Source organism: Odontesthes bonariensis, chromosome 24, assembly GCF_027942865.1.
Source record: "Odontesthes bonariensis isolate fOdoBon6 chromosome 24, fOdoBon6.hap1, whole genome shotgun sequence".
Lineage (NCBI taxonomy): Eukaryota > Metazoa > Chordata > Actinopteri > Atheriniformes > Atherinopsidae > Odontesthes > Odontesthes bonariensis.
This window is the reverse complement of record NC_134529.1, coordinates 4,651,999-4,668,221: the sequence shown is the minus strand read 5'-3', so window position 1 is coordinate 4,668,221 and position 16,223 is coordinate 4,651,999. Positions and strand designations below refer to the sequence as shown.

Here is a 16,223-nt window from a genome sequence, read left to right as displayed (position 1 = left end):
TTAAGCGTTTTGCTTCTCAAAACAATATGTGTTCAACAGAGTAATACATTTGCATCACAAAATGGTTCTCCAGGAAAAAGTCAGACCTCACAATCGCTTGGCCCTATTTTCTCTCCCTTCGTATCACTGCCGCCTGCCGCCAGCCGCCAGCCGGGCCTCTTACGGTGTTTGCTGCTTGGTCTGCACTTCGGTCTACACAGCACGCAAAATAGTGCCAAGCGATTGTGAGGTCTGACTTTTTCCTGGAGAACGATTTTGTGATGCAAATGTATTACTCTGTTGAACGCATATTGTTTTGAGAAGCAAAACGCTTTATTTTTTAAACCCCAGCCAACTAGCCGGACTACCTTCATCAACACCAAAACGCGGCTGGAACTCTGCTCACAGGACGCAGCAGGGGGTAAGAAGATGTTCATGAATGATGTTGCTAATATGGGATGTCATACAGCTACATGTCAAAAGAGGCGAACTATCCCTTTAAGTACAGTATATTAAGCAAAAGGACATCACTTTCAGATCCTGTTCATCTGCTGGAGATAGTTCTTTAGGCCTGACACTTCTTCTTCTGTCCTCCACTTGTCCAGTTTCCTCAAATGTTTTAAGGACACACTGCACACCATGCTGAGATATGCCAAGTTTTCAGCTCAAAGCTCTTTGGGAATCACCTTGTTGCTGCAGAAATCCTATTTTCTGTCTGTCAGACTGTGTTATCTTTGCTGTTTTTCAGAATAAACGCTAACAAATGATGTGTCTTTGCAACAGGTTGCCAGTAAAAATGCTTAAAGATCCAATTTAAAATAGGTGCTTTGCAAAGTTGTCTGTTATGTGTGCATACAACACTTGAGTTAGGAGCCTTTTTTATACTGTGATGATTCATAGGTCAGAGTTAAAAAAAAAACACACACATTCCTTTGAAAATGATCTACAAGGAGTTGACTGAAAATGAGTGAAAAAGCAGCCAATGTCCAAAGAAAAACTTTGAAAGACCTTCAGAGAGCCTGGGGAACTATTGCTCAAGACCACTTTAAAAGATTACAAGAAAGTCTGGCTGCTTAAATATAAAGAAATGAGGGCTGAATCAAGACTTTTAGAAGAGTACTGTGCACAGATAAGAGAAAAAGACTCCATCAGATTCACATTTTTTACCCTCTGCCTATTGGAAACTGCAAATTAGAGCATGAATTTCAGCTTCATGACAATGAGTTCGAGGTTCTTGAACCTGATTTGAATATTCTCAACTGCAAATTAATTGAATTTGATGCAACGGAATTGAAGCACAACGGACGCTGCCGCCTCTTTTTGTAGCATTGTAAAACAGTCTCTTTGTTTGTAACTTTTGAAAAATGGCTGACGTTGTGTTGTTTTTACAGTAAATGGAGCCAGAAGCAGGGGAGAGATCTGATGAAAGGAGGTTTTTGAACGATTTCTGGGGTTTTTAATCAACGTTGTAGCATAAAAACAGTGAATGCACATTCTGTCCTGTGCTTAGCTGATGATAATAAAGTAAAATATTATATGTTGTGGTGGGAAATAAGTTATGAATGGGCTGCCAGTGGTTGCAGATAGCACTGAACTTCCAGCTGAATTAAACAGCTTGTGTGACTTCTCTGTGAATTCATTACAATGATCATTCAGTGCGTGCTTACCTACCTGCCTAACTAAAAACTTTAGCTCTTATTGAATCACTGGCTGACTGGATGCACGCAGAGCAAACAGTTTCCACTTTAAGCTGTGTGCTGCAGCCACCAAACGCTGTTCACATCATTGTTAAAGTGGATTTACAGCTGCCTGGGAGCCTCTGAGCTGCGACTACAATATTATCCCATTAGCATAAGCTGTATTGTGTTATCTGCCCCTTTCAGACCGTTTAAACAGAGATGTGTTTACAGGCAGTCCAGTAATCCATTAACAGGACTAATGTGCTCAGAACAAGTGTAAACTGATCGTGTATGAATAGATTAATCAAGCCCTTAATAAGATTTCATGTTCCAACCAGATTAAATATTCAAAGCCAAGTCAATATTACGACATTTATTATGTGTTTCTTGTAGTGTCACAGTAAGAACAAAGAAAAACTGTGACTTATTACACTGGAAAAAATGCCCCTCCAAAAATAAGTGAGAAAAACAACAAATTGCTTGAAATAAGCAAAAAAATCTGCCAATTGAACTAGTGAAAATCAGATTGTCAAGATTTCTTGAAATAAGATGTGATATTTGTGACTTTTCAGATAAAAGTGATCTTGAAACTAGCTTAAAAACCTCTTCAAATGTAAAAAAAAAAAGCTTGTTTCATATGAAATCCGACTCAAAACAATTTGTTTTTAAGACTTTTTCATTTAATAAGATATTCCAGATGTATTGTCTTCAAACAAGTCCCTATATAATTCCCAGTGTAGGAAATATTCAGCTTCATTTACACGTTTAAGGCCAAACTAAAGTCTAGGCCCGTTTGGAAATGCATCCTGGGAATCACCGTTCATGACGAGCTGAAGCAGGAAAGAGGGAGCGTGAGTTTACCGACAATTTAATTGCAGCACTCCATCATGTCATCACTCCTGCTGTCCACTAAATGCCACAGACAGATGATTCATTTGACAGATTATTCCTTTAACGCCTCAGTAATTCATTAACCTCTGTATGCAAGCAAGGCATTAGCACTTCTCTCTGTGGCTTAATTGGCAGAGCAAAGCCCTAAAGATGCCAGCTCGGAGGTTCAGATCCTAAAACAAGCTCTCCTGCTGCTGAGCGGCACTTTGGAGCACAGCTTTGGCCAAAGGGCTCATAAAAACTTATTGTTTCGTGTCAGCCGGCTAACTCACACCAATGCTTAGATTTTTTTTTTCTCTAGCTCGACTCTTGCGTTGCTCATTTCTCTCCCTGCTGCCTGTTACTGGGGCAGCATCTGTTCTGCGAGGAGGAGGATGAGGAGGACTTCCGTTGGTATTAAGATGGCCTGATGTTTGTGATCAGCAAACAAAGCTGCTGCTGTCTGCTCATGTTTCGCTTTGCCAGTTAACCGGTGATGCTTCTTTGTTGGCAGTCAGCATTATGAGTACGCTCACCAAAAACAAAAGCTCTGCTTAATTTGATTATAAAGATTACGCCGTTTCCCCCTGATGCTGTGACCTTGGGTGTGTGCAGTAATAGGTTCTAATTGTAAGCCTACATGTGAGACATATTTATGTTTATACACCCGCAAGTACTGCATGTCCTCCATCTCTTTCCCTTTCATTAAACTGCCTCAGCCGATGTGTGTAATGCCTATAATGGAGGGTTTCTGTCATTTCAATGAGATCGTTCACAGCTCACAGAAACTCAGCTAATAGCTAATTACTGCAGAGAAGAACGGAGATGAAAAAGAGAATGAGACCAAAATGGGTAAATGGGGATGAGAGGCAGAGAAGATGTGCTTCACTGTTAGAGCAGTGTGGGCGAATAAAGTGCAGTGAGTTGAATAGAAATGAACCGATGCGACAGCAGTAGATTTACAGCAGGCTTCCGTACCTTTAAAATCCCTTCTGAAAAAGAAAGTCGTCTTATGCCTTCATGCAAATGCATGAAACATCAGAATCAGTGAAGGATCAGGTGTCAGCCAGATTACATCTGGAGGTGTTCTGGCTCATGTTGTGACTCCATTTACACCTCATGTGATCTATGTCTGCACAGCCTATCTGGGTAAGGGACGGCGTAGGGGAAGGCACGTGCAAATTCATGCAGAACTGAGTGTGATCAGAATCGTACCGGCCTCATCGCTTCTGCAGGAGCCTGCCGATGCCTTTCATTTGTTTCCCCATCTGTCCTTCCTCCTTGTCAGGGTGGTGGACGACAGGACACAGATGCAGACTCCAGAAGTGAGAAAAGCAAGCTTGGTTTATTTACAAGTTGAGATGACACAAAAAGCGCGGCTGAGCCGGATAACAAGACTTAGACTATGACAAAAACAAATCAAACGACTTGGCATGGCATGGAAAAACACTTGACTTTAGGTTGTGGGGAAGACAACGGCTGTGTTCGAAACTGCATACTACATACTACATACTTTCATACAGCATACTCATCGATCAGACAGTATGCAGAGCGTTTACCCACAATGCATTTCGCTCCTGCCCGAGCCGAAATCAGCTGGCCTGAAGCTGATTTCGCTTAAGCTCAAAACTCTGTAAACTTTAGCAACATTTGAAACATTTTCAGGCGAGAAAGTAGTCGTTTAGATCCCCAACGTGTTGAAAACCTGACAAAATACCGGCTGTTTACAATTTTGTTCGGTGCTACTAAAGCTAGCCGCAGTGAGTAACGCACTTCCGGTTATTTTCACAAAATAAAATACCCGTTGCCTTTTATCATAGGGAAAGCCATTACCATACAATTGGTGCTTTTGTTTTGAAAACAGGAAGTGAACCTACCCTCGTTGTAGCTAGCTTGAAACTGCCGTTTTGACAGGAAATGACGATCGGCGACGTCACGTTACGTTGCATCTTGGGTAGTTTGAGTGTGAGTAGTAACCTCATGATGCATACCCAACATTTCAGAGAATCTAGTATGCATCCGGGAACTTAAGAAAAGTTAAAGTTAGTATGAGTAGTGGGAGTAGTAGGAGAAGTAGGCGGTTTCGAACACAGCCAATGGTAAACAAGACATGAACTCAAAAACCAAGACATAAAACAACCTAAAACGTGATAAAACATAAAAACATGGGGAAAATCCCATGGGCGTGACACTCCTGCAGTCTCTCACGTCCTTTCACTTTGGTTAAAATACCAGCTGGGACAGAAACAAAGTCCAGAAAGGCTGATCTTCCACGTATACCGCGTCCTGTTACGAACATTTAAGCATTATCCTGTATGTAAGATGGTATACTGTATGAAGGGAATGGAAGTTTGAGGTTTCTGGAGTCACATTTTGACGTCTTCAAAGATTCAAACGTCTCCAACTTTGAAGCCGTAAGTTCTGAGGTACTCGGTTGTTGCTATGGGATCATTTCGCCATACTCTGCATCATGCCATATATTTCCCAGAAGGCATGGTGCTGGTTTTCAGCAGAAGGTTTCACCGTGGCCTTTATGAGAAGTGCTCACCGTGTGTTATTTCAAACATGGCCCTCTTAGGACATCACCTGTTTCGTCCCAGCTTCTTACGCACTTATTTGTTTCCTAAATTGTCTTTGTTTTCTAAATTGTCTTCCCAATTGTCTAGGTACCTAACTTACCGCACTTACTCTAGCACTAGTTATGCTCTTAGCTGTTTGGTTTTGGAAGGAAATGCACTTATGATTTCTTATGACCTGAAATTCTTTTGCCTACTGATGTGGAACACACTTATTGTAAGTCGCTTTGCACTGGAAAAAAATCAAAGTCTTACCAAGTATATTTGTCTCATTTCTAGTCAAAATATCTCATTACACTTAATATAAGACACAACTGCCTAACAAGTACTATTTCAGCCAGATATAGGGACTTGTTTGAAGACAATACATCTGGAATATCTTGTTAAATGAAAAAATCTTGAAAACAAATTGTTTTTTGAGTCGCATATCATATGAAACAAGCTTTTTTTTTTTACATTTGAAGAGGTTTTTAAGCTAATTTCAAGATCACTTTTATCTCAAAAGTTCTAAATATCACATCTTATTTAAAGAAATCTTGACAAGTCGATTTTCACTAGTTCCATTGGCAGATTTTTTGCTTATTTCAAGCAAAAACATCTCGTATTTGTTGTTTTTCTTACTTATTTTTGGAGTGGCATCTTTTCCAGTGTAGATAAAAGCGTCTGGAAAATGACCGTAATGTAATGTAATGTATAAGGAAACATTACAGGACACTAAGATAGATTTACAGTATTCTAAAATGGTTTTTGTGTGATAACAGGAACACGCGTCGCACAGCTGAGGTGTGGATGGATGACTTCCGTCTCTTTTACTACTCGGCTCGCCCGGCAGCACGAGGCAAATCCTTTGGAGAGTAAGAACACACACACACACACACACACACACACACACACACACACACACACCATATTCCCACTTATGCTTTAAGCCTTGTGTGTTACTTTTAAGCCTTACTCCTAAAGTTAATGCTTCATCTTGGACCTATGTTTTGATCCCAAGTGTGATACAAGTCTCAGTAATCCAGATTGTTTCACACACTCCCACTTGGAGCAGGAACTGACTCAAAAACACACACCCGTGTTTAAATGTCAGCTTATCTGTCAGACATGTGTGAATGCTGACATTTCCACATCATAGACCTTATTATTTCTCGGGCTACGCATTACTTTTTCGTTGTTTGTGTCACTTTTGCCAACTGTTATTGGTTATTTTTACTGCCTCTCCTTTCCTGGGCATTAGTTGAAACTGGCTCTGGGCATCTGATGTGCTGTTTATCTGCCTTCTTCTGTGTCTTTTGTTTTGTTTGTCACCAGTATTCAAAGCAGAGTAGAACTTCGGAAAAAGCTGAAATGCAAATCCTTCAAGTGGTACTTGGACAACGTCTACCCCGAACTCAAGTGAGGATAACTCTGTGTGTGTCTTTGTCTGTTTGCATCTCTGGACTCTTCAGTCGTCTGCTGACTCAAAGGAGACATTTTCAAGCTCATGTCAAAGCTGGCTTTATTCATGTCTGTGTCATTTATTTGAAAAAGTTAATTAAGTCGGGTCAGTAGCAGCCAGGTGCTGCTATTCAAATGCACTTTATTATTTCATCAGTAAGTGTGAGAACCTCTATAAAAAGCAGAGCTTTTGTCAGTTTTCTGGTCTGGAGATGCCAAGGAGGAAAGACATCAGCAACGATCTCAGAGATCAATCTGGGAAGGGTTATAAGGCCGGTTCCAAACTATCTGGAGTCCATCGTTCTACAGAGAGAAAGACTATTCACAAGTGGAAAACAACCTGCGGCTCCTGAGCCGCATGCGGCTCTTTGTCTGGTTTCATGCGGCTCTTACGTTCATATCAACATTTGTGTTTGTGCGGTTTTTTTAATGTGCGTGTTCGCTTCGTTTGAGTTCAATACGGCAGCGGTCTCCAACCTTTTTGCCTCATGGATCGGTTTAATGTCAGACAATATTTTCACGGTGTGGCGGATAAATACTACAAAATAAAACAATACGACCAACACAGACACTGTGGTATTTGGTAAATATAATAATAAACTTGAATCCACTGTTTACTTGTATGTAACTGTATAAGCAGCGTCCTCCAGACATAACGACTCTCTGACGCTCTCTGGTCGCTCTCTGGTCGCTCTCTGGTCGCTCTCTGGTCGCTCTCTGGTCGCTATGGTAACGCTTAAACATGCCTTCAAAATGCAGCTTTCTTTTTTCTTGGTGGTCACAGCCTCTTCTTCTGTCTCCTCGCTGAGAAGAAGCTTTCCAAACACGCCTGTTTTTGACTCATTTTGCTCGGTTCGTGGGTTTAATATCAGCGTTGATGCATCACGTGACCGAGACGAGAGTTAAGAGTCAAGAACAGACGGATGTAACGGAGAGAATTCGGTCATTTTTCAAAAATAATGTGGCGCTTTGTGGTCACACAGTAAAAAATGCGGCTCTTAGTCTCTGACCGGTTGGCCACCCCTGTTCTACAGAGAGAAAGATTATTCACAAGTGGAAAACATTCAGGACAGCTGACAATCTTCCCAGGAGTGGACGTCCCAGCAAGGTCACCCCAAGGTCAGAAACCCAAGAGCTACATCTCAGACTCTGCAGGCCTCAGTTAGCATGTTAAAGGTTAAAGGTCATGACAGCACAGTTAGAAACAGACTGAACAAGTATGGCTTGTGTGGAAGGGCTGCAGGAGAAAGCCTCTTCTCTCTAAAAAGAACATGGCAGAACAGCTTAGGTTTGCAAAGCTGCATCTGAACAAACCACAAGACTTCTGGAACAATGTCCTTTGGACAGAGCAGACCAAAGTGGAGATGTTTGCTCAGAATGCACAGCAGCACGTCTGGAGGAAACCAAACACGGCACACATTTAAATAGAGTATCTAAATTCATGTTAACAGTAAGTGTGTGCCAACTTCCAGCCTCACACATTCGCAGGTCCATTTTTGTCTCATTCACTGCCTTTCTGTGTGAAATCTCTCCCTCCATCCTGATTAGCTGAGCTCCCCAGGGTTGCTGGCACCTCACACTCTGTCCTATCTACACACAGCACACACACTCGCACACAAACACAGTTCATGACATAAAGCCAAGGCACTGTCTCTTTCATATGTAGACAAAACACACACTCTATGTGCAAGCAAACAAATCTGCCAATGCAAATACCTTTTAAACACATAAACACTCCCATATAAAGGCCTCCTCTTGCTTCCACATACACAATCTCTTAATTACCCATCCATCCACTGGAGGCTGGTGTTAATCCCCCAGAATGGAATTAACAGACTTGCTCCTCGGGGACAACAGACCCGACCCTTCAAACGCAGAATAACCTTTAACGGGTTATTAAAGCAGAGAGATAGCAGATTGAATTAACGCTGCAGGACTTGAGCCTGAGTTTATGGCATGGCTGAAAGTTTATCAAAGAGGAAGACCACGAAGAAATTGTGTCAAGTAATGAGTTAAGAGAATCATGGCCTTGAGCTTTTTTTTTTATTAAAGGTGCAGGTTGTCATTTCTCCCAACTGCTGATAAATCGCTGACAGAATAACAGTAATATCTTTATGTAGATAATGAGACCGTAATTGCAATCTGAATGAGCTGATTAGCAGGCACCATAAGATGGTTGTTGGTGGAAACAATGGAAAGGGTTTAAAAATTCCTTCTAGAAGGTAGTTAATTCAATTCAGTGGGACCAAAGGTGTTGGTTTTTCCCAGTCAGCTGTTTGTTTGTTAAATGCAAACGATGCAGGAAGGTTGAAGATGTGAAAGCATGATGACAGAAAACTAAAAGCAATATACTACTTCTACCAGAGATGGGACCAAGTCACACATATGTAAGTCTCAAGTAAGTCCCAAGTCTTAGCTTTCAAGTCCCAAGTAAGTCCCAAGTCTTAGCTTTCAAGTCTTAAGTAAGTCTCAAGTCTTAGCTTTCAAGTCTCAAGTAAGTCCCAAGTCTTAGCTTTCACATCTCAAGTAAGTCCCAAGTCTTAGCTTTCAAGTCTCAAGTAAGTCCCAAGTCTTAGCTTTCAAGTCTCAAGTAAGTCCCAAGTCTTAGCTTTCACGTCTCAAGTAAGTCCCAAGTCTTAGCTTTCAAGTCTCAAGTAAGTCCCAAGTCTTAGCTTTCAAGTCTCAAGTAAGTCCCAAGTCTTAGCTTTCAAGTCTCAAGTAAGTCTCAAGTGTTAGCTTTCAAGTCTCAAGTAAGTCCTCAAGTCTTAGCTTTCAAGTCCCAAGTAACTCTCAAGTCTTAGCTTTCAAGTCTCAAGTAACTCTCAAGTGTTAGCTTTCAAGTCTCAAGTAAGTCCTCAAGTCTTAGCTTTCAAGCCTCAAGTAAGTCTCAAGTGTTAGCTTTCAAGTCTCAAGTAAGTCCTCAAGTCTTAGCTTTCAAGTCTTAAGTAAGTCTCAAGTCTTAGCTTTCAAGTCCCAAGTAAGTCCCAAGTCTTAGCTTTCAAGTCCCAAGTAAATCCCAAGTCTTAGCTTTCAGGTCTCAAGTAAGTCCCAAGTCTTAGCTTTCAAGTCCCAAGTAAGTCCCAAGTCTTGGCTTTCAAGTCTTAAGTAAGTCCCAAGTCTTAGCTTTCAAGTCTCAAGTAAGTCTCAAGTAATGTTTTCTTGGGTAAGTCAAAGTCAAGTCACCTTATTATTGCAATTTTACCTGCAGAATCTGATCTTAATAAAGTGAAAACACAAAGATATAAGTAACTGTCAGTAAACATCATTGGCCAATGTGTCCAACCTGTCCACCCCGTATCATATCAAGCTAACGTTAGCTAACTACTGACTAGGCTAACAGGATAATATTAGCTAATTTGACGAGCACTTACTGGTCAGAATGGATCTTCAAATGACGAACAAAGTTGGAAGTTATGCTAGATGCTTAACACACAAGTCATTCAAGTCATCGTGTCTCAAGTCAAGTCAAGTGCCGAGTCTTTAACTTCCAAGTCCGAGTCGAGTCTCAAGTCTTAGCTTTCAAGTCTTAAGTAAGTCCCAAGTCTTAGCTTTCAAGTCCCAAGTAAGTCCCAAGTCTTAGCTTTCAAGTCCCAAGTAAGTCCCAAGTCTTAGCTTTCAAGTCTCAAGTAAGTCTCAAGTAATGTTTTCTTGGGTAAGTCAAAGTCAAGTCACTTTATTATTGCAATTTTACCTGCAGAATCTGATCTTAATAAAGTGAAAACACAAAGATATAAGTAACTGTCAGTAAACATCATTGGCCATTGTGTCCAACCTGTCCAACCCGTATCATATCAAGCTAACGTTAGCTAACTACTGAATAGGCTAACAGGATAATATTAGCTAATTTGACAGCACTTACTGGTCAGAATGGATCTTCAACAGACGAACAAAGTTTGAAGTTATGCTAGATGCTTAACACACAAGTCATTCAAGTCATCGTGTCTCAAGTCAAGTCAAGTGCCGAGTCTTTAACTTCCAAGTCCGAGTCGGGTCTCAAGTCTTTTATTTTTTGTCAAGTCACAAGTCATCAAAACAGCGACTCGAGTCAACTCAAGTCCAAGTCACAGTGACTCGAGTCCCCATCTACTACTTCTTTATTTATGAAGCACTTTAAAACAACAGCAGCTGCGACAAAGTGCTGTACAGACAAAAATCAATAAACATGCAAAATATGGAAAAGACAACAAACAATAAAACATGATAACAGAAGTAAGAGCAAAAGTCTCAACATGTGTTAAAAGCCAAAGAATAAAAATGTGTCCTAATAGGAGTTTTAAAAGTGGACAATAAAGGGGCAGTTCTGATATGTAACGGCAGATCGTTCCATAGTTTGGGAGCTAAACGCTAAAAGCTCCGTCTCCTCTGAGCTTTAGTGTAGACCTCGGTACCTCCAGGAGGCAACGAATGGGAGAATATGGGTTAAGCAGAGAGGTAAGATTGGGCAAGACCATGTAAACTTTTAAAAACAAATAAAAGAATCTTAACCCTTGTGAGGTCTTAACATTGTGTTGTCCTATGGGTCAAAAATGAGCCGCCCTACCAAAGCCCCAAAATAAAGCAACTAAATTGAATTTTAAATCCAAAATATATTTTGTATGATGAAACCGCCTGTTATTTATCTATTCAACTCAATTCAATAAATTTTTTATCATGTATTTTTTGTTACACAATACAAAAAGACAATCACCAGTTTTCAGGATTACACTTTTTTCTTTTCTTTTTTTTAAACCACAAACCAACTGTCAGTTGGACCAACAGTTTTCTTGTTTTCTCAGTTTTCTTTTAAATAATAAAGGTTTATTATTGCTATTATATAAATGTGAAGTAATTACTTCTGAATTAATTATATTGAAAGGGAAAAAAACGGTGAACTTTTTTTCACGGGTCCAAAATGACCCATAAGACAATCTTTGTACCCTAGTGTTGTACAGCCCACATGGAAACATAAACAAAAATAAAGTCTGACTTTTTCTAATGATGGGGTCCCTTTAGGAAAAGTCATAACATTTCAAGTTGGAAAAAGATAGTTTAAGGTATTTTTTCTACAGCTAAACATGGTAGTGGGTCACTTTTGACCCGCAAGACAACAGGAGGGTTAAAATGAACCCTAAAATGCCACGGCAGCCGGTGAAGAGAAGCCAGGATAGGGGTGATGTGCTCCCTCTTCCCAACTCCGGTTAAAAGCAGAGCAGCAGCGTTCTGGACCAACTGGAGACGCCTGAGGGAAGACCGGCTGACTCCAAAGTAAAGAGCGTTACAGGAATCCAGCCGAGCTGTAATGAAGGCACGAATTAAAGTTTTAATATGCCTGAAAACATAAAATGATGAACAAAATATAGGAAAAGGAGTCAATCTTTGTGAGCCAACTATAAGAAAGCAGCTGAAGGAAATGGGATTTCCATCCAGAAAAGGCAAACATAAACCATCAATAACAGCTAAAGAGAAGAAAACAAGGTTAAAGTGGGCTGAAGAGAAGCAGCCGCAGACTGTGGATGGTTGGATGAAAGTGAGATTCAGAGATGGATCAGCAGTCTGTTTAGGACAAGGAGATGATGCTGGAGCTTTAGTTTGGTCCAATGAAACATGGAAGAGAATAAGCACATTTCCACCATCATCGATGATCTGGGAAAGGACCAGAGGAGATGGCAGCCATTACCTCTATGGTAGATGCACAGGTGGACACTGACCAGCGAACGGTCCACATCTAAACTCAATCGAATCTGAGAAAATATCTGGTGGAAAAAAAATACGGTCGATGAAGAAGCTCCATCCAAGAAAGTTGGAACTTATCCAACTTGTTCAACTGCACTGGAAAAAAATGCCCCTCCAAAAATAAGTAAGAAAAACAACAAATACAAGAGGTTTTTGCTTGAAATAAGCAAAAAAAAAATCTGCCAATGGAACTAGTGAAAATCGGCTTGTCAAGATTTCTTGAAATAAGATGTGATATTTAGGACTTTTGAGTTAAAAGTGATCTTCAAATTAGCTTAAAAACCTCTTCAAATGTAAAAAAAAAAGCTTGTTTCATATGATATGTGACTCAAAACAATTTGTTTTCAAGACTTTTTCATTTAAAAAGATATTCCAGATGTATTGTCTTCAAACAAGTCCCTATATCTGGCTGAAATGGTACTTGTTAGGCAGTTGTGTCTTATATTAAGTGTAATGAGATATTTTGACAAATATACTTGGTAAGACTTTGATTTTTTTCCAGTGTGTTAAATAAGACTTTTGTGTCATACACTTTTTAAAAAAAAATCTAAATAAAACAGCTGAAAACATATCCTGCACGATTGGTGATTTCATATTTTTTTGCCAGAAGTTTTACTCCCTTTATTTCCACATCAAGCTCGATGACCTCCTTAACTAAAGCGAAGTTCCCGTTTTCTTCATCAGGGTCCCAGACGACTCTGATTCCCAGTCTGGGGTGATCAAACAGAGGCAGAACTGCCTGGAGTCTCGCAGGATGGAGGGCCAGGACGTGCCCAGCCTCACGCTGGCTCCTTGCCTGGGAAGAGAGGGGGTCCCCGCCATCAATCAGGTAGGTCAATGAGCAGTTAGAAACAAAGTGCAACGCTGTGAAAAACAGGTGGAAACTGGTGGGAAACACAGGAAAACACTAATAATCAATTCTGGTTATGCATATTTTATCAAGGTCAAGATCGTATTATATTTATTTAAGTTCACTGGATGTTGCTTTCGTTCCAAATAATCACTCATCTTGTACATTTTTAAGTTTGGCCCCTCTACAGTTGGTATTTTTGTGAATATTTACGCTGAACATCCATGAAAACCAAAGAATGGATTTTCAACAAAAGTAAAAAAACAATGTCCATAAAACATTTTCTACCATTTTCTATCCATATACCCCATATTTCTTATTGGTTCAGTCTGCTCAGTTAAATTTATTTTTACCTTTATTGTTAAATATACAAATCTGTTTTTATTTAGTTTACTGATGTTTATTATTATTACTATTATTATTATTTACCCTACTCTTCATACTGTAGATTTGTATATAGCTAATGTTTATCCTCTATTTTTATTCTATTCCATTTGCTTGTTTTTCCTTTAATTGGTTACATATCTTTTATACTGTACGCTGTTGCAACACAATAATTTCCCAAATTGGGATGAATAAAGTATCTATCTATCTATCTATCTATCTATCTATCTATCTATCTATCTATCTATCTATCTCTAAAATAATCATTTCTCCTGCAGCTTTCACTATCCCTCAGCCAAACTGGGCTTGTGTATAACACCAGAATAGATCTATAGAGATGTAAATAAATCACTTGACTTGATATAGTTTTTGTTATGTGTTTCATCACCTATTAGGTGATTGTTAGAGACTGCCATCCTCCCAAATGGGAGCTCTAAGGTTATAAGAGTGATTGCATGTGACGGAGAAAAATGGCGTCCATTGAGGTGACGATGGTGCAATCTGGGGGTTGAATTCTGTCCTCCTTAAGAGGACTTTGTGCTGGAAATATGCGGAAATGCTCCAATGAGCTGTGTTTCCCTCGTGTCGCCTGTAGGGGCAGCAGTCTAAAAGATAATGTGTCATTTTAATTGGCAAAAGTTATTGATTTGGTGCTCTGACTGCTGTTACTATGTTGGCAGTAAAATACAACAACAGTTTTCAGTTTTTGATGACATATTCAGAAAGATGATATCTGTCCTTTGTTTTTCTAACTTGGATTAGCAAGAGGTGGTGGTGTACCTATAGATCTAATTTCTAAAGGTAACAGTTGTGTGTGGTTCATTTGTTTTGTAAACATGTGATACAATATCGTTTGTTTTTTTAGGGCTGTGCAACGATTAAAATGTATAATCTAATTAATCACATGATTTCCCTGATTAATCACGATTAATCGAATTTGTACGCAAAATCCAAAAATGAATCCAAAAGTAGCGTATAGCTTTTAGCATTTAGCTTTATTTTAAATGTGCTGCCATATGAATGAAAGTGCCATAACATTTGTTGTGCAAACACACTTTTAACATCAGCATCTTTCTGTAGTTTTTATGTAGAAGCCTCGCTCCACTGTCTGTTTCCTTGAATGACTTGCTGCTATCAGTTGTGTGTTTTGCCTTTAAGTGATATTTTAGACTGGAACTACTACGCTGAGAAGACAATTCAACTTGGCTGTAAATGCAGGAGTTTTTTTTAAATTTATTTTGAAATACGTGCTTTTATGTTGAAACAAGTAAAACAGAAAGTTGCGTCAGTTAGCTCTGTGAGCTTCACAAAGGCTGTGTTCGAAACCGCATACTACATACTTGCAAACGGCATACTGATCGATCAGACAGTATGCAGAGCGTTTACCCACAATGCATTTCACTCCTGCCCGAGCCGAAATCAGCCGGCCTGAAGCTGATTTCTCTTAAGCTCTAAACTCTGTAAACTTTAGCAACATTTGAAACATTTTCAGGTGAGAAAGTAGTCGTTTAGATCCCCAACGTGTTGAAAATCTGACAAAATACCGGCTATTTACAATTTTGTTCCCACGAATTCGGCGCTACTCAAGCTAGCCGCAGTGAGCAACGCACTTCCGGTTATTTTCACAAAATAAAATACCCGTTGCCTTTTATCATAGGGAAAGCCATTACGATACAATTGGTGCTTTTGTTTTGAAAACAGGAAGTGAACCTACCCTCGTTGTAGCTAGCTTGAAACTGCCGTTTTGACAGGAAATGACGATCTGCGACGTCATGTTATGTTGCATCTTGGGTAGTTTAAATATGAGTAGTAACCTCATGATGCATACCCAACATTTTGGCGAATCTAGTATGCATCCGGGAACTTTAAAAAAGTTAAAGTTAGTAGGAGCAGTAGGAGTAGTAGGAGAAGTATGCGGTTTCGAACACAGCCAGAGACCGAGGAGCACCTGTAGCAGTGATGTCCAACTTTAAAATGAAAATGGCCGAGTAAAAGTTCCGTACCCTTCTCCATGTTTGGTGGATCCGCCGATTACTTTCTTTTCTGGTTCCGCAGCAGACAGCAACAGACTTTTACAATAATAAAACCTGCGTTAATGCGCGATAACATATTTATCGGCGTTAAATAATTAACAAGTTAACGCGATAATAACGAGTTAACTCGCCCAGCCCTATTTTTTTTACATGCAGCAACATAAGAGGGATTTGTTTGTGTCACTAAATCAGGTAAACGTCTGGGTTTTAGGGTAATTGTTCACATAGTTATCTGTGTTCTGGAGGGTTTCACAACGAGGCACATGAGAGAACTCGGACCGTTCAGGACTTTAGGATTTGTGTGATGTAAACGAGGAACTTGTAAATGGTATCTGAGGCCACTGAATCATCAAAGTTGGATGTATGCTCATATTTGTCCAACACAGGACTGGCTCATATGGCAACTTGTATAAGCGTAGCATTAACTTCTGAGAACTTGCACGGCAGACACTGAAAAAAGGATGTGCAAAGTAGCCATCCCAAACAGACGTGCACCTAATTAAAAGCAAGCATATTCCCAGCTTTGGTCCAGATGGTTGTGCTGTGCATGTGTTTGTGTAGGCTACCGCATTTGTGTTTCTACTCCTGTTTTTGTGCACGTGCCTAACCAGTCGCTGTGTTTGCTTCTTGCTAACTGAGCACAGCAACACACCAAAGAGTCTACGGTGGCGTGCACGTGTGTGTGGGTGTGTTCGCTCTT

At 40.0% G+C, this 16,223-nt stretch overlaps 1 protein-coding gene across 1 annotated transcript in view; it reads left to right on the top strand.

Moving 5' to 3' along the window:
• galnt14 (UDP-N-acetyl-alpha-D-galactosamine:polypeptide N-acetylgalactosaminyltransferase 14 (GalNAc-T14)) overlaps positions 1 to 16,223 on the top strand; it is a 230,055-nt gene that overhangs the window by 194,735 nt on the left and 19,097 nt on the right. Inside the window, exons 11-13 of the mRNA XM_075459231.1 lie at positions 5,866 to 5,958; positions 6,419 to 6,502; positions 12,941 to 13,085. Of these exons, the coding sequence (XP_075315346.1) occupies positions 5,866 to 5,958; positions 6,419 to 6,502; positions 12,941 to 13,085 (322 nt within the window). The remainder of the gene's footprint in view (positions 1 to 5,865; positions 5,959 to 6,418; positions 6,503 to 12,940; positions 13,086 to 16,223) is intronic.